An 18,048-nucleotide genomic window follows, 5' to 3' on the forward strand; every position below is an offset into this window, starting at 1 on the left:
TGGTCTTGAACTCTTGGGCTCAAGGGATCCTCCTGCCTCGGTCCCCCAAAGTGCTAGAATTACAGGTGTGAGACCACACGCCCAGCCTAAAAATGGCTTTTGATGGCCATCTCTGCCTGTTACATTGTATAGGGGTTTTGAAAATGGCCGATATAGTTCCCAGCTTAAAGTGGGCACAGTGGCTCACACCTGTAATCCCAGTGCTTTGGGAAGCCAAGGTGGCAGGATTGCTTGAGCCCAGGAGTTAGAGACCAGCCTGGGCAACATGGTGAGACCCTGTCTCTCCAAAAAAAAAAAATCAAATCCAGGCGTGGTGGTGCACACCTGTATTGTTAGCTACTTAGAGGCTGAGGCAAGAGGATTGCTTGAAGCCAGGAGTTTGAGGCAACAGTGAACCATCACCTGAACGGCCACTTGATCAGACTTGTGTCAAGTTGATGTTTCTCCTCACTCCTCTCGGCCCTTGTGCTGTAACAGATGCGTTGTTTTCTATCTACATTGATGTGATTGTGAAAGTTAAAACAGCATTCACCCTTGTATTCCCGGGAATCTGGGTGGATGTACCATACCACTTTGGTGTACTTAGTCTTGTTAGCCATTGCGCCTGGGCCCGGGGTGAGCTTACCTAGAGCAATACTTAGGCATCTTTCCCCTTCTCTCTGTAAACTGCACTCTGGGTGCTGGTCCCTGAGCTGGCTTCCTGTGGGTAGCGGTGAACCCCGGCTCCATGAGGTGGCCTGTCCTCTCTGTGGTCTGATGCTCTGTATCTTCTTGCCTGGACCAATGGGCATCTAGGTTGTTTCAGCCTGTGCAGTATGGCCAGAAGCCCGAGGGTCGCACCGTGGCTTTCCCCAGCACTCACCCGCCCCGGACGGCAGCCCCCACCACGGCCTCTGCTGCTCCACAGGGCCCACTTCGAGGACGGCCGCCCATCGCCACGTTCTCTGCCAATCCGGAGGCAAAAGGTAGACTTCACGTAGTTGTCTGCTCTCCGCCTTATGGAGGTTTTTGTGGGACAAGTTCATGGCATTTTCTTCTCGCGCCTCTGGATGCGGTAATTGTCCCTGAGTGGGAACAGGCACCACCCGCTGGCTCTCTGAAGGTGCCTTGTTTAGTTCTTGATGAGTTTTAGACTTTTTGATGGGTTGTAATGGATGTTTTCCCTATTGAAGAAGTTTCACTCCTAGGTGATAAGTGTTGATCTGATGCTCACAGCCACTGGGCAGGCTATTTCTGTTGACAGAGGCGCATGCGTGCAGTCGTCTAGGAGACTCCTGAGAACGTCTGCTCATATTGTATTTTGTGCTGTCACTTGAACTTAATTATTCTTTTGAGGAAAGATAGAGTAGAAAAGATCATCAAAATAGTTAAAAGTAGTATTTCACCACCTGGCCAAAGGGGCCCTCCACACCATGTCCATCCAGGTTTTCTGAGCTAAAAATAAATGCTCAGACCTGCATTGTTGCCAGCATTCTCTATAGAAATATGAGTGGAAGTTCTGTTGATGTTTTCTTTGTGTGTTTAGGAAATAGTTTGTAATTGATACTAATGTTTGGTTGGGCTGACTTCTAACAGTTTCTGTTTACTCTGGGAAATGTACCGCATAGAGAACTGTAGCTCGAAGTGAAGATAATTAACAACAAGTAAAATTACATTTCTCTCACCCTGTAAACTATATGGCCCCTCCTTTTTTTTTTTTTCCTTAAGAGGGGGCTTCTCATTTGAGAGACAGTGTGAAATGTTTATTTTATTTCTTTAAAATTCAGTTTAAGATATTGTATTTTATTAAGAACCTCTAACAGCTTTGCACAAACAAACCTTATCGATTGCAGCAGCAGCAGCCCCGTTTCAGACCTCTCAGGCTTCCGCCAGTGCTCCACGACACCAACCCGCCTCGGCCTCCAGCACAGCCGCTAGCCCAGCCCATCCTGCGAAACTGCGGGCCCAGACCACAGCACAGGCCTCCACCCCAGGCCAGCCCCCGCCCCAGCCCCAGGCCCCCTCGCACGCGGCCGGGCAGAGCGCGCTGCCTCAGAGGCTGGTGCTCACCTCGCAGGCCCAGGCCCGCTTGCCCAGTAAGTGGCCTCACCTTTCCAGGTTTCTGCCATCTCTCTACCCCAGAGGAGTTGTGTTAAGAACACGGGGATGTAGGAGGAGCCTTGCTGTCCACTCCTTTGTCTTTCCCCAGCCCCGTGCCCAGCGCTGCCTCTCACCAGGGCAGCTGCCTCCGGCATGAGTCTAGCAGGGAGTGCCTCTGCGGAGGCCACATCCGGCCTTCTCCTATCTGTGCTCTCTCTTCTGACCCCGCCATCCAGCTCTGCTTTCCTGCTGCACTCACTCACTGCTTTGGTGCTGTGGACGGCACTTCCAGTGTTAGCCCCAGCCTTGTTCCACCAGCCACACAGGTGCACTCTGGGGGAGCAGATGCTCCTAGAGTGACAGCGACTGCATTTGGGAAGGTCGCTTCCTTGCCAGTCATGTGAACTAGCTTTAGGTTCCTAAAAAACATTAGCTCTTTTTAGTCTCTCACCTGTTACCAAATTTAAACTTGGGATTGCTCAACCAAGAAAACTTGTAATAATTTAATGACTTAACACAGTTATTAATTTTTTTAATACAGAACATTTTGCTGTGTCCAGTGGGATTAGTATGTTTTCAAACCTTACATATACCCTATTCATTCTGTGGTGGAAATTATCCTGACTTAAAGTATTATATTATTTCTCAAGTGCCACCTCAACTCCTTTTTTTGTTGGTATAGCCAAATTATGTGGAGGCCTTTCTGGAAAGATGGAGATGGAGAGGGAGTGTTGCAGAGAGACACTTGAGTTCAAACTAATTCTCTTTCCTTACAAGTCTCTCTCTCTCCCGTTGCCCAAAAATAAAGAGGAATTGTCCTAGTTAATTGCCCTAAGGGAGAAAGCAGTTGCATATTTTACATCTTTATCAAACTAGACACTGTCTTGCGTGGGATGCGAGTCATGTTGGTGGTTGCCAGAGGAGCTGTGCTTGGGGAGATCTGTGAAGTGAGCAAAACTGCTTTTCCTGTGGGTCGGTCCTCACCTGTGTATGGAGCAAGGAGGATTGTTGAGAGATTGACACTTCTATGCGCAAATCTCTATCTTCTGTTTTCATTTTCCCCTCCTAGTTCACAGTTATTCTGTGGGCAAGATATCTCTAGACATTTTTCTAGTCTCTTACTAACTATTCTTTTTATCATATCACTAATAATTCTGGCATGGATTTTCTCTGGAAGAACATTTAGACTCAAGTATCAACCATTGGGAAATAAATCTTTAAACCTGTTGTTCAGTTACAGCTGGAAGGTAGTACCCTTTTGAGTTGCGGGCAAATGACCACATCTGAGTTATGTTTTTTCAAAAAAAGTGTTTTAAGCAACGCTAAGTTTTACTTTTTTTTTTTAACAGTAAATGTTATAGATTGATGCTTCCCGTCTAATTCAAATTAGTATGAAGCTTTATATCTTAAAGCTTTATTTATGTATGTGATTTATTTATGTATTTAGAGGCATTGCTAGATCTTGTAGACACTGTGGCTCACACCTGTAGTCCCAGCTGCTTGGGAGGCTGAGGTGGGAGGATTGCTTGAACCCAGGAGTTTGAGGCTGCAGAGAGCTATAATCCTGCCACCGCACTCCAGCTTGGGTGACAGCCAGACCCTGTCTCTCACAAAATAAATAAAAATACATTCTTAGATTTTGGAGAGTTATGGGTGTAGTTGAAGCTAGTTATTTTTTTATATTTGTAAAGATATAATCTCTCTTTGTGAGCTAAATTGGACAGGTACTTTTCACATTTTTAAAGTTCTCTGAAGTTTAGGTTCATATGTGAGTTTCCAAGTATATTACAAATAAATGTCTTCTTCTTTTTTTTTTTTTTTTTTTTTTTTTGAGATGGAGTTTCACTCTTGTTGTCCAGACTGGAGTGCAATGGCCTGATCTCAGCTCACTGCAACCTCTGCCTCCCAGGTTCAAGGAATTCTTCCGCCTCGGCCTCCTGTGTAGCTTGGATTACAGGCGCCCGCCACCATGCCCAGCTAATTTTTTTTTTTTTTTGCATTTCTAGTAGAGATGGGTTTTCACCCTGTTGTCCAGGCCGGTCTCGAACTCCTGACCTCATGTGATCCACCCACCTCAGCCTCCCAAAGTGCTGGGATTACAGGCATGAGCCACTACACCCAGCTGATTTCTGCTATTTTTGTTGTTTGCTGCTTTTTTATTGTTTGGGTAGAAAAGAAAAATGTTCCTTAATAGCTTCATTAATAATATCAATATCTGATATCTAAAATCCCAACCAATTGTGGTTAAGTAAAGTTAACCATTAAAATCTGACATTTTGTTTTCTCTTTTTAATTAAAATAATTATTTTTAAGAAGTGGTAGAAAACACTGCCTGATAAACATTTCTGTGGTGCTTCAGTTTATAGATAGATGGTCATTATATACAAGAAACAATTGTCAGTATGCCACTCCCAAATTTTTTCCAAAACGATCTGAATTCACCTTTTCCTCTACGTTTCAACAGGTGGAGAGGTAGTGAAAATAGCTCAGCTCGCATCCATTGCAGGACCACAGAGCCGTGTGGCTCAGCCGGAGACGCCGGTGACACTGCAGTTCCAGGGCAGCAAGTTCACCCTGTCACACAGCCAGCTCCGGCAGCTCACGGCGGGCCAGCCGCTGCAGCTGCAAGGTAAGGATAAGGATGAGAGAGCACTGATGCCAAAAATGACAAAAGCGCCTCACCATGAGCCCTGCTGCCGTGGACCTGCCTCGTGCATTTAAGCGTCAGACTTTTCCCTGTGTCCGATGATGCGCCTCACCTCATGGGTTCATGGAGGACCAGCGAGACGACGTTCATCAGCCACCGGGTTGCCTGCGCTTGATGTGTGTCAAATAAACAACAGGCACTTCCGTTACCAGCATCTGCGCTTTGAAGAGAGTTTCGTATTTTGTAGATCAAAGTAGAAATATTTGGCCAGGCGTGGTGGTGCTCTCCTGTGGTCCAAGCTACTCAGGAGGCTGAGGTGGGAAGATCACCTGAGCTCCAGAGGTGGAAACTGCAGTGAGCTGGGATCGTGCCACTGCACTCCAGCCTGGGTCACAGGGTGAGACCCCATCTCTAAATAATAGATAAGTAATAGAAATATTTGCTGCTTTCTAATATAGGTGTGAGACGAATTGTCCCTAAAACGCCACAGGATTAGTAATTTTATGTATGAGAAATCATTTTCTTCTATCAGCAGACTTAATTTTAACTCCCAGACCCAAAGCCCAGACCTTTGGTGAAGAGCAGTGTGTTTATATAGTAACTGCTCTTTAAAAAAAGTGAGGGAGAGGAATTGAGTGGCACCTTGTCCTGGTGGTGGGATCATTTTCTCTGTGTGTTTTTGTTTAGGGGTTCAAGGAACACCCACAGCAGCCCCGGCAGCTGCCTTCCCCCACCTTCCCCGACAGCAGCCTCAGCGGCTGCCTCCCCCCCACCCCGCCACAGCAGCCCCGGCGGCACCTTCCCCCACCTTTCCTCACCTTCCCCCACCTTCCCCCACCTTCCCTGACTGCAGCCTTAGTGACTGCCTTCCTCCAGTGCTTTCCTCATGATTGCTGCCTGTGGCACTTGTCAGGGTGGAAGGTTTCGTCATCAGTAGGGTGAGCCCACTGACCTCCTTGGAGAGACACACACCTCTCAGCAGAACAAGGCCTGCAACAGAGAAACGATGTAGTTTGGTTTACTTCCTTTAAAAAAAAAAAAAAAAAAAAAAAAAAAAAAAAAGTTTTTTGGCCCACAGAGGTGGGGCCGCTTGGTAACGTCTCTGATGGCCACCAGTTTATTCATAGAGTATGACCTGGGAAGCTATCTCCAGAGTAAAAGAAGTCAGAAAGATGTAGTCACACAAGATCCAAAGTGGCAGCCTCGTTAAAAAGCAGCAGAAAAGCCACAGGCATCTGGGCTAAAAACAGGGTTTTGTTCTATTTCTTCATTCTCCTTGACTGCTGTGATCTGGGAGTGGGGATGTCCAGCTCAGTACCTCGAACAGCATGGCAGGTCCTCAGCAGCTGTGTATCACCCACCTTCCATGAGGGACAGAGGGTAGATGGCCTTTTCTTGACATGGAGCAAGAGACCTTGTCTCTTAGTGTGTCGTCATCCACTGTTGGTGATGGGTTGCCACTTTTCTCACAGTAACTGAACTTTGCATTGATTTTTTTGTGTAGATTTGATTTTCAGTTTGTCAACTTGTTTTTGCACTGTTTGGAAGTGCCTGGAGTGTGTGGCTGTGATGTACACGTGCCTGTCATTGACACCTAGTGGACCTATGATTGCAGGCAGTGTCCTCCAGATCGTGTCCGCCCCCGGGCAGCCCTACCTTCGAGCTCCTGGCCCTGTGGTGATGCAGACCGTGTCTCAGGCGGGCGCTGTGCACGGCGCCCTGGGAAGCAAGCCCCCGGCCAGCGGTCCCAGCCCTGCACCGTTGACCCCACAAGGTAGGGTGCTCTGAGCAGGAGGGAGACTTGGCTTGGAAGCTTCTTTCTCTTCCATCTAAGGCTAGTGGAAGGCATTCATGTGTCTTTGACTGTATATCAGAACAGCACAGTCTAGTGTGTGGCCATCTCTGATTTCTATAGATATGTCGTAGTGTCAGCCTGATTTATTTTCTTTTTCTTGTGCTTTCAAAGGTATTGGTTGGATATAACCAGCCTCCACTGTCCTTAGGTTTTTGTTTTGTTTGTGTTCTCACAAGAAATTTGGAATCATGAGAAATCTTGCTTGTTTGTATATTGCCAACACGTTCAGTGTGCTCCGTTTCCCCTGGGAGTGGGAGTGTGTGGCCGCCCACGCAGGGTCTGGTTCTGGCCCGAGCTGCCACTCCTCATCTTGTCTTGCCACCTGCTTCACTTCTGAGTCCCCGCTCTGCGCCTGCCTTGGCCCCAGGTCTCCCTGGACATGCTCTGTCATGATGTGGTGTGTCCTCTGGAACCCAAAGACCTGTGGAGGCAGCTGGGAGCCTAGAGGGGTGAGGCTCTCTCCTTGGGATGGAGCCCTTGTCCTGGAGGCCAAGTGGTGTCCATTCAGTTCCAGCCCCACCTTTGCATGGTGGGCAGTGATGTTGGGTGGGTCACTGCCAACCTGTTAGGCTCTGTTAGTCATCACAGGAGGCTGCGAGGCTCGAGTGGAGAGGGGCCATGGCTTGTTCTCCAGTCCTGTTAGCATCACCTAGCAGCAGTCCTGCATGCCAGTGTGGTCAGCAGTTCCACTCACCAGGTTTTGCCGCTACCCCCAGAATCAGGCATCTTGGGGATTCCAGAACCAGCTGCTGCACCCTTCTTCGCGGGCTGATGAGTCACTGTCCCATGGAAGCCCTCGTCAGCTTCAGAGGCCCCAGTAACAACGGGAGTCCTGGACCCTGAGGGTCTGAGCTCAGATACCCCCACCCCCACCTGCTGAGTTCTGACAACCTCAGCCTCTCCCCTTGTTTTCCCCTAAGGTGACTCTTACCCCTGGGCCCCCTTTTCAGCACTCAGACACCCCTTTGACCACATCTTTTTAGGAAAATCTGCCGCACTAAGTGGCATGGCTTCTGCCTTCCTGATTGGCCCTGGCTGGTAGCAGGTGTCATGTCAGGAGCAGCTCCAGGGAATGGATATGAAACGGGCACTGGCTTGCTCTGCTGCAGTTGTGAGGACTGGGTGGACTTCCTGCCGGGGCTGGGCTGCTCATGGCAGGCAAGGGCCTCACAGTCATCAGGCTGTCACTTGGGCTAGGAGGTGGCCACGTGCTGATGGCGATGGGGTACCCAGGGCCTCGGAGGTGTGCTGGGATGCTTCTGGGTGGCTCTGGAGTGCCTCCCAAAGGAAAGGGATAAGCTGCTGGCTCCATTCAGCTCCAGTCATGGCCTGGGAGCCAGGATGCTTCTGTGGCAGATCTAAAGCATTTATGTTTGAGCCATGCACATTCCAGACATGTGCTGGTGGAGGATGAGGCCTTGGGGACATGCCGTTGCAGAATGACTTTCTGCGGAGTGTGCTGGTGGAGGGCGAGGTTCCATGGAGCATGCTGGTGGCAGATGAAATCCTGTGAACTTGGCGTTCCTTTTCACCTCTTCCTTTATTCATTTGTAGTTGGCGTTCCGGGCCGCATGGCAGTGAATGCCTTGGCTGTAGGAGAACCCGGAACGGCCTCCAAACCAGCTTCTCCCATTGGAGGGCCGACCCAGGTAAGCACCTGAGCTTGAGACCCCGGTGCACGCGGACGGGTGGCTTTCCAAGAGCTGCTCATGTTTGGTTGTGATATTTAAAGGCTCCTGTGAATCCTCAAGTGATGTTACTGAATTCTTAAAACACAAATTTCCTAATAAAAGAAATGAAACTGGACTTATGACTGCCAAAATCTTTTTTTGTATTTTTTATGTCCTTCTGCAAGTCTTCCTGGACATCAGAATTGCTCACTTGTGTCTTGAGAAATACTTCCCATCTTGGCAAAGAAGAGACTGCTTGTGCTCTCTGCTTCATTTCCATCTCTATTTCCTGTAGCTCTCAGCTTCGTTTCTGTCTCTATTTCCTGCGACACAAGACCGTGGATATTGAAGTGGATCTCATATGTGGGAAATCCCGGGGCGGGGTTTGGTGAAGACAGTAACTTGTCGTTCTGTTTCTTAAGTAACTGTTTTTCATCACTTTTTGATAAAGGAGGAAAAGACCAGACTCTTGAAAGAGCGCCTGGATCAGATTTATTTAGTCAACGAGCGTCGCTGTTCTCAAGCTCCAGTCTATGGCAGAGACTTGCTAAGGATTTGTGCCCTGCCTGGCCACGGAAGGGTACAGTGGCATGGGTCCCTGGATGGCCGTCATGGGAAGGAGGCCGGGCCAGCGCACAGTTACGCTTCATCCTCAGAAAGTCCAAGTGAGCTGATGTTGACGCTTTGTCGGTGTGGAGAGTCTCTGCAGGATGTTATTGGCAGGTACTGCAGACCTCGTGACCTTTTCGGTGCTCTCTAGCTGCATTGCGCCCCGGCAAGGCCCTTCTTGTCTCGTGGTTGTTCCTTACTCCCATCAGCTTCTCCCCAACGCTGTCCCTTAGCGGTCTGTTTTGAAGTTACTCTTTGAGGTCTTCAGCTTTGGGATCAGATGGTTTTGTTATCTGGGTCTCAGTGCCAGGCACGGCTCCTGAAGGAAGTTGGCAGCCCTGGGGGCAGAGCCACAGCACTGAGCTCACACTGTGCCTGGGGACAGATCACTGTGTTGCTAAGGACTTTCTCCATTTGACTCTTTCAAAAAAAAAAAATGATTGTATTAAAAGAGCCACATGAGTGAGTGAATGTTACATGATGAGAAATGTGTGCAGGAGTTGATCTCAGAACGTGCTTTAATGGAGAGCAAATCCGAGCACCGGTGGGCACGGTGGGCACCCGGCCGCTCTCACTGAGCTTGCTTTCAGTAGAGCGCGTTACCCTGTTTGCAGTTTCACTGCCTGCTTGGACCCGGTCTCCAGGCTCCACTTCAGACATGTTTTCTTCCCTTCTTTGCAGCTGTGGTAGTTCTCAGTTGTCTCCTGTCTACAGAAGGAAACCTGGCTTCTTCCTGTACCTTGGCTCAGCTCAGCTTTCAGGATCTACCTATTTCAGTTCTTTCAGATCAGGAAGCAGAATTAATGGAAAAAAAGAAAACTGGGAGTGCTTCTCCAAGGCCGAACAAGCCACTTCTTGCTTCTCCTGGTCTGGGAGTGACTGTGTCAGTGACCTTGTGCTCCTGGAGTTTTTCTTTCGAGTACTGATTTGTCTTTGCGTACTCCTCCCTCATTGAACATCATGGGTGACCATTCGTTCAGTGTGAATACAGTTGGGAGTGAGTCATAGTTGATGTCCATAGCAAGGGCCTTCTGGTGCAGGTGACCTCCACAGGTTGCAAGGTGGGCCTCAGGTTGGCTGTGCGATCTTTGCTGTATTGTCATTGTCCTGAAGATTTCTTCACCCTGAGTCTGGCCCCCGTCCTGGTGGCACAGTGGCTATAGCAGTTCTGGGGTCCACAAGACAGTGCACCTTTGTCCCCAAGTTTCCAGCTGAAGACACACTAGAAAGAGAATGGCTCATCTCTGAACTGGTGCCTGTGGCCTAGGGAATCCACCCCCATTGATCGATCAGCCCTGGACTGTCTGAATTAGTCCCTGAGGTGGTGGTTATTGGCCAGGACTGGTTAGGATCTGCCTTGTTGGGCCCCTGCCCATGTGCCAGCAGCCACGTCCTCATGTGACTGGGTTGAGCCCTGCTGTTTCCTGGGACTTGGACTGTCAGAAGTCTGCCCCATCTTTCAGGAGCCCCCGTGCTGGGTGAAGGTGTGTGGCTCCTGGTGGTGACAAAACATGCTTTCTGCTCCTCAGGGTGGCCTTTGTGATTCCTCCGGTGGTGGCAGCACCCCCGTCCCTACGGGTGCCGCGGCTGCCACCCCTGTACAGCCACAGAATGAGGATCTTCAGGCAGGACCTGAGAGAGCACGCTGCGCCTTACTTCCAGCAGCTGCGGCAGACGACGGTTCCACGCCTGCTGCAGTTCCCTGAGCTGAGGCTGGTGCAGTTCGATTCAGGTATGGGGCAGTTGGTGGCGTGGCCCATGTGTGAGCTGGGCTGGCCCTGGATGATGAGTCACTCTTGATATGATTTGTTTCCCAGGAAAGTTGGAAGCTTTAGCTATCTTGCTTCAGAAATTGAAATCTGAAGGACGTCGGGTGCTGATTTTATCACAGATGATTCTTATGTTGGACATTTTAGAGATGTTCTTGAACTTCCATTACCTCACCTATGTAAGAATCGATGAAAATGCCAGCAGTGAGCAACGGCAGGTGAGAAGCACATTGTTTACCTTGTCCCTGATGGGTCAGTCACTGGTGTTTAATGCCTAAGTGCTGTGTAAATTCAGTGGTCTCATGGCCCTTCTAAGTGAAAGGGGAAGGACTTAATGAGCCTTTGAACTTTTTAAAGTCGTAATCCATCCTTCGATATTTTTTATTAAAAGCCACGTTGTTAGGTAAATGCAGTCTTGATGTCTCAGAATAAACGCTGGTGACCTGCAGTCATCATTAAGATGATACTGGTGTACTTCAAGAGATAGCTACGGGGTAAAAATATGAAAACAATTCCAACCAATTTAGAATGAAAGGAAATACAAGTTAAGGTAATATGCCCATTGTTTACTTACAAGATTTGCCAAGGCTGTTTTGATTCTTCAGGCACAGTGAGTCAGACACTCTGATATCCTCCCGTGGAAGCATAAACTAGTATAGTTCTAGAAGGCAGCCTGGCAGTATGGATTTGAACCTTAATGGTGATGTATGCTTGACCTAGTAATTCTGTATTTAGGACCATTTACTTACATGACAACAAACACACCACTTAAGATCTGTCTACATAGTTGTTGTTGAAATGTTTATGGTAATTCACAGTTGAGAACAAAGTCGGTGTTCCGCAGAAGAGTGCATAAGGGGTTGTCCATGGGCCCTGTGCCCCGGCAGCTTCATGAGCAGAAACTGTGCCCAGCATTCCACGTGGTGCGCTAGGCCCTTGTCAGCAGCATTTCAGAGCCAGTTTTAGTAGCATGGCCCAGTGTCCCCCAGCACAAAACCAAGATGCTGCCCTGTAAGTCACGCGACCTGCTTTATCTCACACAGACGCTCATGCACACACGCTGGAGAGGCCTAGAAAGAAATAGAGCAAAAGGTGATTTAACAAGTGCTCTTGGTAATATTATAGCAAATTATCTGTAGAATGCCTTGAAGGAAGAGAGTTGGTCAGTGGTTAGGTTTTGTTTCCAGCACAGAAATCGTTACAGAGGAAAAGTATTCAAGTCATCTCCCTTCATGGTCCACAGTGAGGTTAGAGGACTGTCCTTCACGGTTTTGTTTTTCCTGCTTCCTCAGCCTTACTCCAGGGGCTTTTTGTTGCCCGTAAAGTGCCTTGGCATTGCCTGAGGATAGATGAGAAAGCACATATCCCTCCCCAGTAAGATGCTGTTTTCTTTTGGGGCCTACAAGTTGAGCTGACAGTAAATGCAAGGTGTGGACTCTAACTTTTTCCTTCTTGTCACTCATGGCTGATGTTATTTAAACGGTGGCTGAGGGTGTTGGCAATGGGTGAGTGTTAAGACGATAGTGGCTGCACAGAAGAGCTGTAATACAGTGCGGGGACCTTGGTGTTGCTTTAACATGAGCCTCGTGTTGAATGGAATACAAACCAAGCAGTTTTGCTATGGGATAATTTCTTTTTTGAGACAGAGTCTTGCTCTGTCGCCCAGGCTGGAGTACAGTGGTGCAATCTCGGCTCACTGCAAGCTCCGCCTCCCGGGTTCACGCCATTCTCCTGCCTCAGCCTCCCAAGTAGCTGGGACTGCAGGCGCCTGCCACCACGCCCGGCTAATTTTTTGTGTTTTTAGTAGAGACGTGGTTTTACCATGTTAACCAGGATGGTCTCAATCTCCTGACCTTGTGATCCACCCGCCTCGGCCTCCCAAAGTGCTGGGATTACAGGTGTGAGCCACCATGCCCGCCCTGCTATGGGATTATTTCTAATTAATAAATGTTGAAACATGTCAAAGGTTTTCCAACATTTTCCAAGAATACTAACTCCAGTGTTTTGTTTCATCTTAGGAACTGATGAGGAGTTTCAACAGAGACAGGCGGATTTTTTGTGCCATTCTCTCCACCCACAGCCGTACTACAGGTATAAACCTTGTAGAGGCGGACACCATCGTGTTTTATGACAATGACCTGAATCCAGTGATGGATGCCAAAGCTCAGGAGTGGTGTGATAGAATTGGGAGATGCAAAGACATCCACATATACAGGTGAGGGCCTGCGGGGATGGCCACGTGGAAATGGAGTCAATGAGAAGGTTTGCAGGAGGTATTGGTGCAAGAAGCACTAATGCAGAAACAAAAGGTAACACTAAAGACAATGCATGGTATCTAATTTTAAACTAGGGTTTGTTTTCCTTCAGACAAACTTACATTTCTGCTATTTTATCTATTCCTCTTATTTATACTCAGCATTTGCTTGAAATTGTAAGTTAGTGATGCTGCTGACACAAGTCATCTTGCCGTCTTCAGTTTTTACGTGTGGTACCTCTTCCAGAGTACCTCAGTCTTAAAAGTACGATTTAGATTTTGGGTTGTTTTAATTATTATGAACTATAAATTATCTGTTAATAAAATGGCTATTGAAAGAATGGTCAACACCTGTGAAAAGAAAAAAGAGAATTAAAATGTTTTTTTTTTTTCTTTTTTCTGAGACAGAGTCTTGCTCTGTCGCTCAGGTGGTAGTGCAGTGGCACGATCTTGGCTCACTGCAACCTCTGTCTCCTGGGTTCAAGCGATTCTTCTGCCTCAGCCTCCTGAATAGCTGGGACTACAGGCATGCGCCACCACGACCGGCTAATTTTTGTATTTTTAGTAGAGACGGGGTTTTACCACATTGGCCAGGCTGGTCTCGAACTCCTGACCTCGTGATCCGCCTGCCCTGGCCTCCCAAAGTACTGGGATTACAGGCATGAGCCACTGTGCCCAGCCAAAATCTATTATTATGTTTTTGTTTGTTTGTTTGTTTTTTGAGATGGAGTTTCGCTCTTGTTAGCCAGGCTGGAGTGCAATGGCATGATCTCGGCTCACTGCAACCTCCACCTCCTGGGTTCAAGCGATTCTTCCGCCTCAGCCCCCCAAGGAGCTGGGGTTACAGGTGTGCGCCATCACGCCCTGCTAGTTTTTGTATTTTTAGTAGAGACGGGGTTTCACCATGTTGGCCAGGCTGATCTCGGAACTCCCAACCTCAGGTGATCGCCCACCTTGGCCTCCCAAAGTGCTGAGATTATAGGTGTGAGCCACCACGCCTGGCCTATTATTATCTTTAAAGATAAAAACTATAACTGTCAAAACACAATTGGGGGAAATGGAGAAAGGTTACTCTATATTTTTAAATTTCTAAGTGCTTACTGTTATAGTGTAATAGGAGATTTACTTCTTCTGCTTATTTTGTGCCTGGTTGTGTACCGAGCACATCCTAGGCTCGCCTCTCATAGTGACCTGTCAGTTCCCAGTAGGGAACCTGAGACTAGACAAATATGGTCCCTGCATGAAGTCTCCTAGGTGGTAGCTGACCCTGGAACTAAAACCCAAGTGTGCTTTAACCTCTTTTTTTTCTTTTGAGACGGTCTGTTGCCCAGGCTGGAGTGCAGTGGCATGATCTTGGTTCACTGACGCTTCTATCTCCTAGGCTCAAGTAATCCTCCTGGCTCAGCCTCCCAAGTGGCTGGGACTACAGGCGTGCAGCACCATGCCTGGCTCATGTTTGTATTTTTTGTACAGACAGAGTTTTGCTGTGTTGCCCAGGCTGGTCCCAAACTCCTGGGCTCAAGCAGTCAGCCCGCCTCAGCCTCCCAAAGTGCTGGGATTACAGGTGTGAGTCACTGCACCTGGCCAACCATTTGTTTTTTAACAAGATGGTTGGTGTCATAATAATTCAAATGCTGTATTTAAATTGTTTTATTATTATTTTTCTTGCTATAAATGCATTACATGTTCCTCGACAAAAAAAAGGAGAGCCTGTAAAGAAAAACAAGGATCCTATAGAGGCAGCAGTTATTAACATTTAGCTGCACAACTTTCCAGACATGTTTCTAATTCTTGAAGAAGGCTCACACTATGTCTTATTTTGTAAACTTTTTTTTTCTTTTAACAGTACATTATACATACATTTCCATGGTGATGAATATAAGTTTGGTGCATGGTTTATGTTGAATGGATAAGGGCTTAGTGTGGAATCCATTCTGCATTGTTGGCCCTTTAGCAATTAATAGCTAGAAATTGGAAAAGTATTTTATTCTCAGTATCAATAAAGTCTCAGGCATGGCCTTAGCGGTGCAGGAACAGGGCATCTGAAGTGAGGCATGAGGTGACCTTGAAGGATGCAGGATGAGCTGTGCCGAGTGTGAAGGCACACTTTGTTCTTGAGTGGGTAGACTTTATTCATGAACATGTGAAGTTTCTCCAAAGTAATACTAAAATTTAATATATTTTTGTGAAAACGCTCCTCATGGGTGTGAAGGTTGTATGCGTGCACACACACGGTTGGGTAAGGTGGTGCCAGTGTGCTTGCAGTGTGGACGTCCTGATGAAGGCCGCCATCATGATGCCCAGTGTTGCGGGTGGGAGTGTGCCCCACTATGAGCCATGGGAACCCCCAAACCGCATAAGGGTGCTGTTGGTGTCGGGGCACATAGTCCGGCACCCATGGGGATTTTGCATGTTACAAAGGTTGGCTGTCGCAGTAACTGGAGGGCCTTTCTGTCATGAATGTGCCGCACACCTTGCGCTCCACAAGTGAGAGGAGGGGCTTGGAGTGCTGCTCCCACGCCTGACCATAGCCGGAGTCCAGAGGGCTGAAGGACTTGAATGTTTTCGGTGGAGCAGCAGTGTTAGAACACTCTTGAAGAGACAGTACCTGTGGCCGAGAGCTGGAAGGGACTGCCTGCCCCACACAGACCCCGAAGTCAGGGGAGACAGGCACACAGCTGCAGTGACATGGGAAGCCAAGCGTTGTACAGACACAGTGAGCCGAGTGGACAGGCGGTGATAGAACAGGGAGATTTACCATTCTCAGTGCAAGTAAAGGGTTAAATAGCTCTTAAAAATCTAGAAGATACATAAAGATCCCCCCCTTACTTTTAAAAAGGAAGGGCCTGTGAATATGAACAGTCCATCCCAATTGGCCAGAAAGTATGAGAGGCCGCTCCAGCTCACTGGTCTGGAGAAGGAAGGACCAGTTTAATGCACGATGAGATCTTTCTTCTCATGCCCCGGACAGGTGAGACCCTAAGAGAACGAGCCTGCTCAGCCTGGCAGTAGAAAAGGGGACGTCCTCATGTTGATGGGGACGTGGGATTGCTATCTAAGGATGTGTGTCGCAGCTTTGTCACATGGCACAAAGCAGTCACTGGGGCACAGCCATCCCACAGTGTTGAGCAGCCAGGTGGAAAATGAGCTCATGTCGCGGGATTTCTGTAATACACTGCTTAGGGAGGACAGCAAACTGCAGAGAAGTAGGAAGTGAGGTGGACATTTTCCCCACATGGTTGTGCATGAAGTGACGGCACAAGGAACATCATGGAAGGACACACCCAGGTTCACATGGAGCATCGTGGAACAACACACCCAGGTTCACACGGAATGTCGTGGAAGGACACACCCAGATTCCCATGGAACACCGTGGAAGGACACACACAGGTTCACATGGAACGCCGTGGAAGGACACACACAGGTTCACACGGAACGTCGTGGAAGGACACACACAGGTTCACACGGAACGTCATGAAGGGACACACCCAGGTTCGCAGGGAACGTCGTGGAGGGACAGACCCAGGTTCGCACGGAACATCGTGGAGGGACAGACCCAGGTTCGCACGGAACGTCGTGGAGGGACAGACCCAGGTTCGCACGGAACGTCGTGGAGGGACAGACCCAGGTTCGCACGGAACGTCGTGGAGGGACACACCCAGGTTCGCACGGAACGTCGTGGAAGCACACACCCAGGTTCACACTGAACGCCATGGAAGGACACACCCGGGTTCACACGGAGCATTGTGGAACAACACACCCAGGTTCACATGGAACGTCATGGAGGGACGCACCCAGGTTCACACGGAACGTTGTGGAAGGACACACCCAGGTTCACATGGAACGTCGTGAAGAGACACACCCAGGTTCACATGGAACATCGTGAAGAGACACACCCAGGCTCACGCGGAACGTCATGGAAGGACACACCCAGGTTCACATGGAGCATTGGGGAACAACACACCCAGGTTCACACGGAACGTCATGGAAGCACGCGCTCAGGTTCACACTGACGTGGCTGCTGGGGTGGGGGGCAGGAGAGGCAGGCCACCCTCCCTGAAGCAGCCATGAAATACGCCTGTTAGGAAAAGTGTGCCCGCCGAAGTGCACACTGTCACACACGTGCAGCAGCACCTTCTTGTGAACTAAGGTGGGTGGAAATGCCATCCCTGCTTTTTTTAGTGGTTCTCAGGGTGATTGGAATTCAGGCGATTTTTGTTTTGTTTCTTATGCTTTTATGTAATCAAATAATTTACGATGAGCATGTAGTAATATAATCAAGAAAGAGCAGATTTTCATTTAAAGGCCAGGAAAGTCTTCCCAGGTGGTGATTTGCTGTTGATGAAGTTGTCCGTCCACTATTTCCCTTTATTACGTATTTAGTTCCTTTGTTTGTGTCTGGGTTCACGTCTTCACTTTCCGTCCTGTTCCCTGTGATTGTTTCTCTTTAATATTTAGGATCCTTTTAATTTGGAATTTTCTGAAAACAATTTTGTTTTCGTCTCTGTGAAAATCATGCTGTTAAAGTTGTTTAATGTGAGCTTTTTTGGGGGTTAGCATTTAGCATTTTACAGACAGATGAGCCTCATGGGAAGGCAATGGACTGCATGGTCTGTTCTGTGTCCCCAGTGATGCAGTCTTCAGGAAGCCATGTGTCCCTGCACTGGGGGTCCGTCTGTCCACTGGGGTCACATCTACAACTCACAGTCTTAATTGAACACCTATCGTGGGTCTGGTAGTGTACCAGGGTTAAAAAGATGAAAACGTCCATAATTACATGAGAATGAGATGTCTCATGAGTGTTAACAAGCAAGTCTGTGAAGTGATCAGTTCTGCCTGTTGGGCTCAGTGAAAGCTTCAGAGGAGATAGATGCTGGAGGTACATCTGGAAAGACCGGGTGGGACATTTCCAGGTTGAAACTGGTGGGAGAAAAACGGGATGGCAGGTGGAAGGATGAGGTGGGACAGCGAAGAGTCTTCCAGAGGGGCCTCCTGTCAGCTCTCTGGGAGGCGGGAGAGCTGAGATTGGAGGGGCTGGCTGAGAGCGGCCTTTGGCGCCCCACGAAGGCATGTTCCGAGCAGGGGTAGCTGGAGGAGGGACATGGATTCGTTGATCACCATCTGCATCCTGTGCCCACCTGTTGTCACTGTGTTTCCTGGTGACT

At 48.5% G+C, this 18,048-nt stretch overlaps 1 protein-coding gene and 1 non-coding gene across 10 annotated transcripts in view; both read left to right on the forward strand.

Annotated features, from left to right (window-relative positions):
- EP400 (E1A binding protein p400) overlaps positions 1-18,048 on the forward strand; it is a 131,751-nt gene that overhangs the window by 70,920 nt on the left and 42,783 nt on the right. For 7 of the 9 annotated variants that reach the window (XM_030821700.1, XM_030821702.1, XM_030821704.1 and 4 more), the window contains 9 exons: positions 796-965; positions 1,833-2,075; positions 4,544-4,708; positions 6,342-6,500; positions 8,136-8,230; positions 8,703-8,974; positions 10,390-10,592; positions 10,678-10,847; positions 12,648-12,844. In XM_030821700.1, coding sequence (XP_030677560.1) covers positions 796-965; positions 1,833-2,075; positions 4,544-4,708; positions 6,342-6,500; positions 8,136-8,230; positions 8,703-8,974; positions 10,390-10,592; positions 10,678-10,847; positions 12,648-12,844 — 1,674 coding nt within the window. The remainder of the gene's footprint in view (positions 1-795; positions 966-1,832; positions 2,076-4,543; positions 4,709-6,341; positions 6,501-8,135; positions 8,231-8,702; positions 8,975-10,389; positions 10,593-10,677; positions 10,848-12,647; positions 12,845-18,048) is intronic. The other 2 variants (XM_030821707.1, XM_030821708.1) reach the window with 1 other exon arrangement.
- On the forward strand, positions 11,913-12,048 carry LOC115837142. Its single transcript, XR_004032174.1, has one exon. It is a non-coding gene; the product is annotated as a small nucleolar RNA SNORA49 (small nucleolar RNA).

This window comes from Nomascus leucogenys, chromosome 10 (assembly GCF_006542625.1).
Source record: "Nomascus leucogenys isolate Asia chromosome 10, Asia_NLE_v1, whole genome shotgun sequence".
NCBI lineage: Eukaryota > Metazoa > Chordata > Mammalia > Primates > Hylobatidae > Nomascus > Nomascus leucogenys.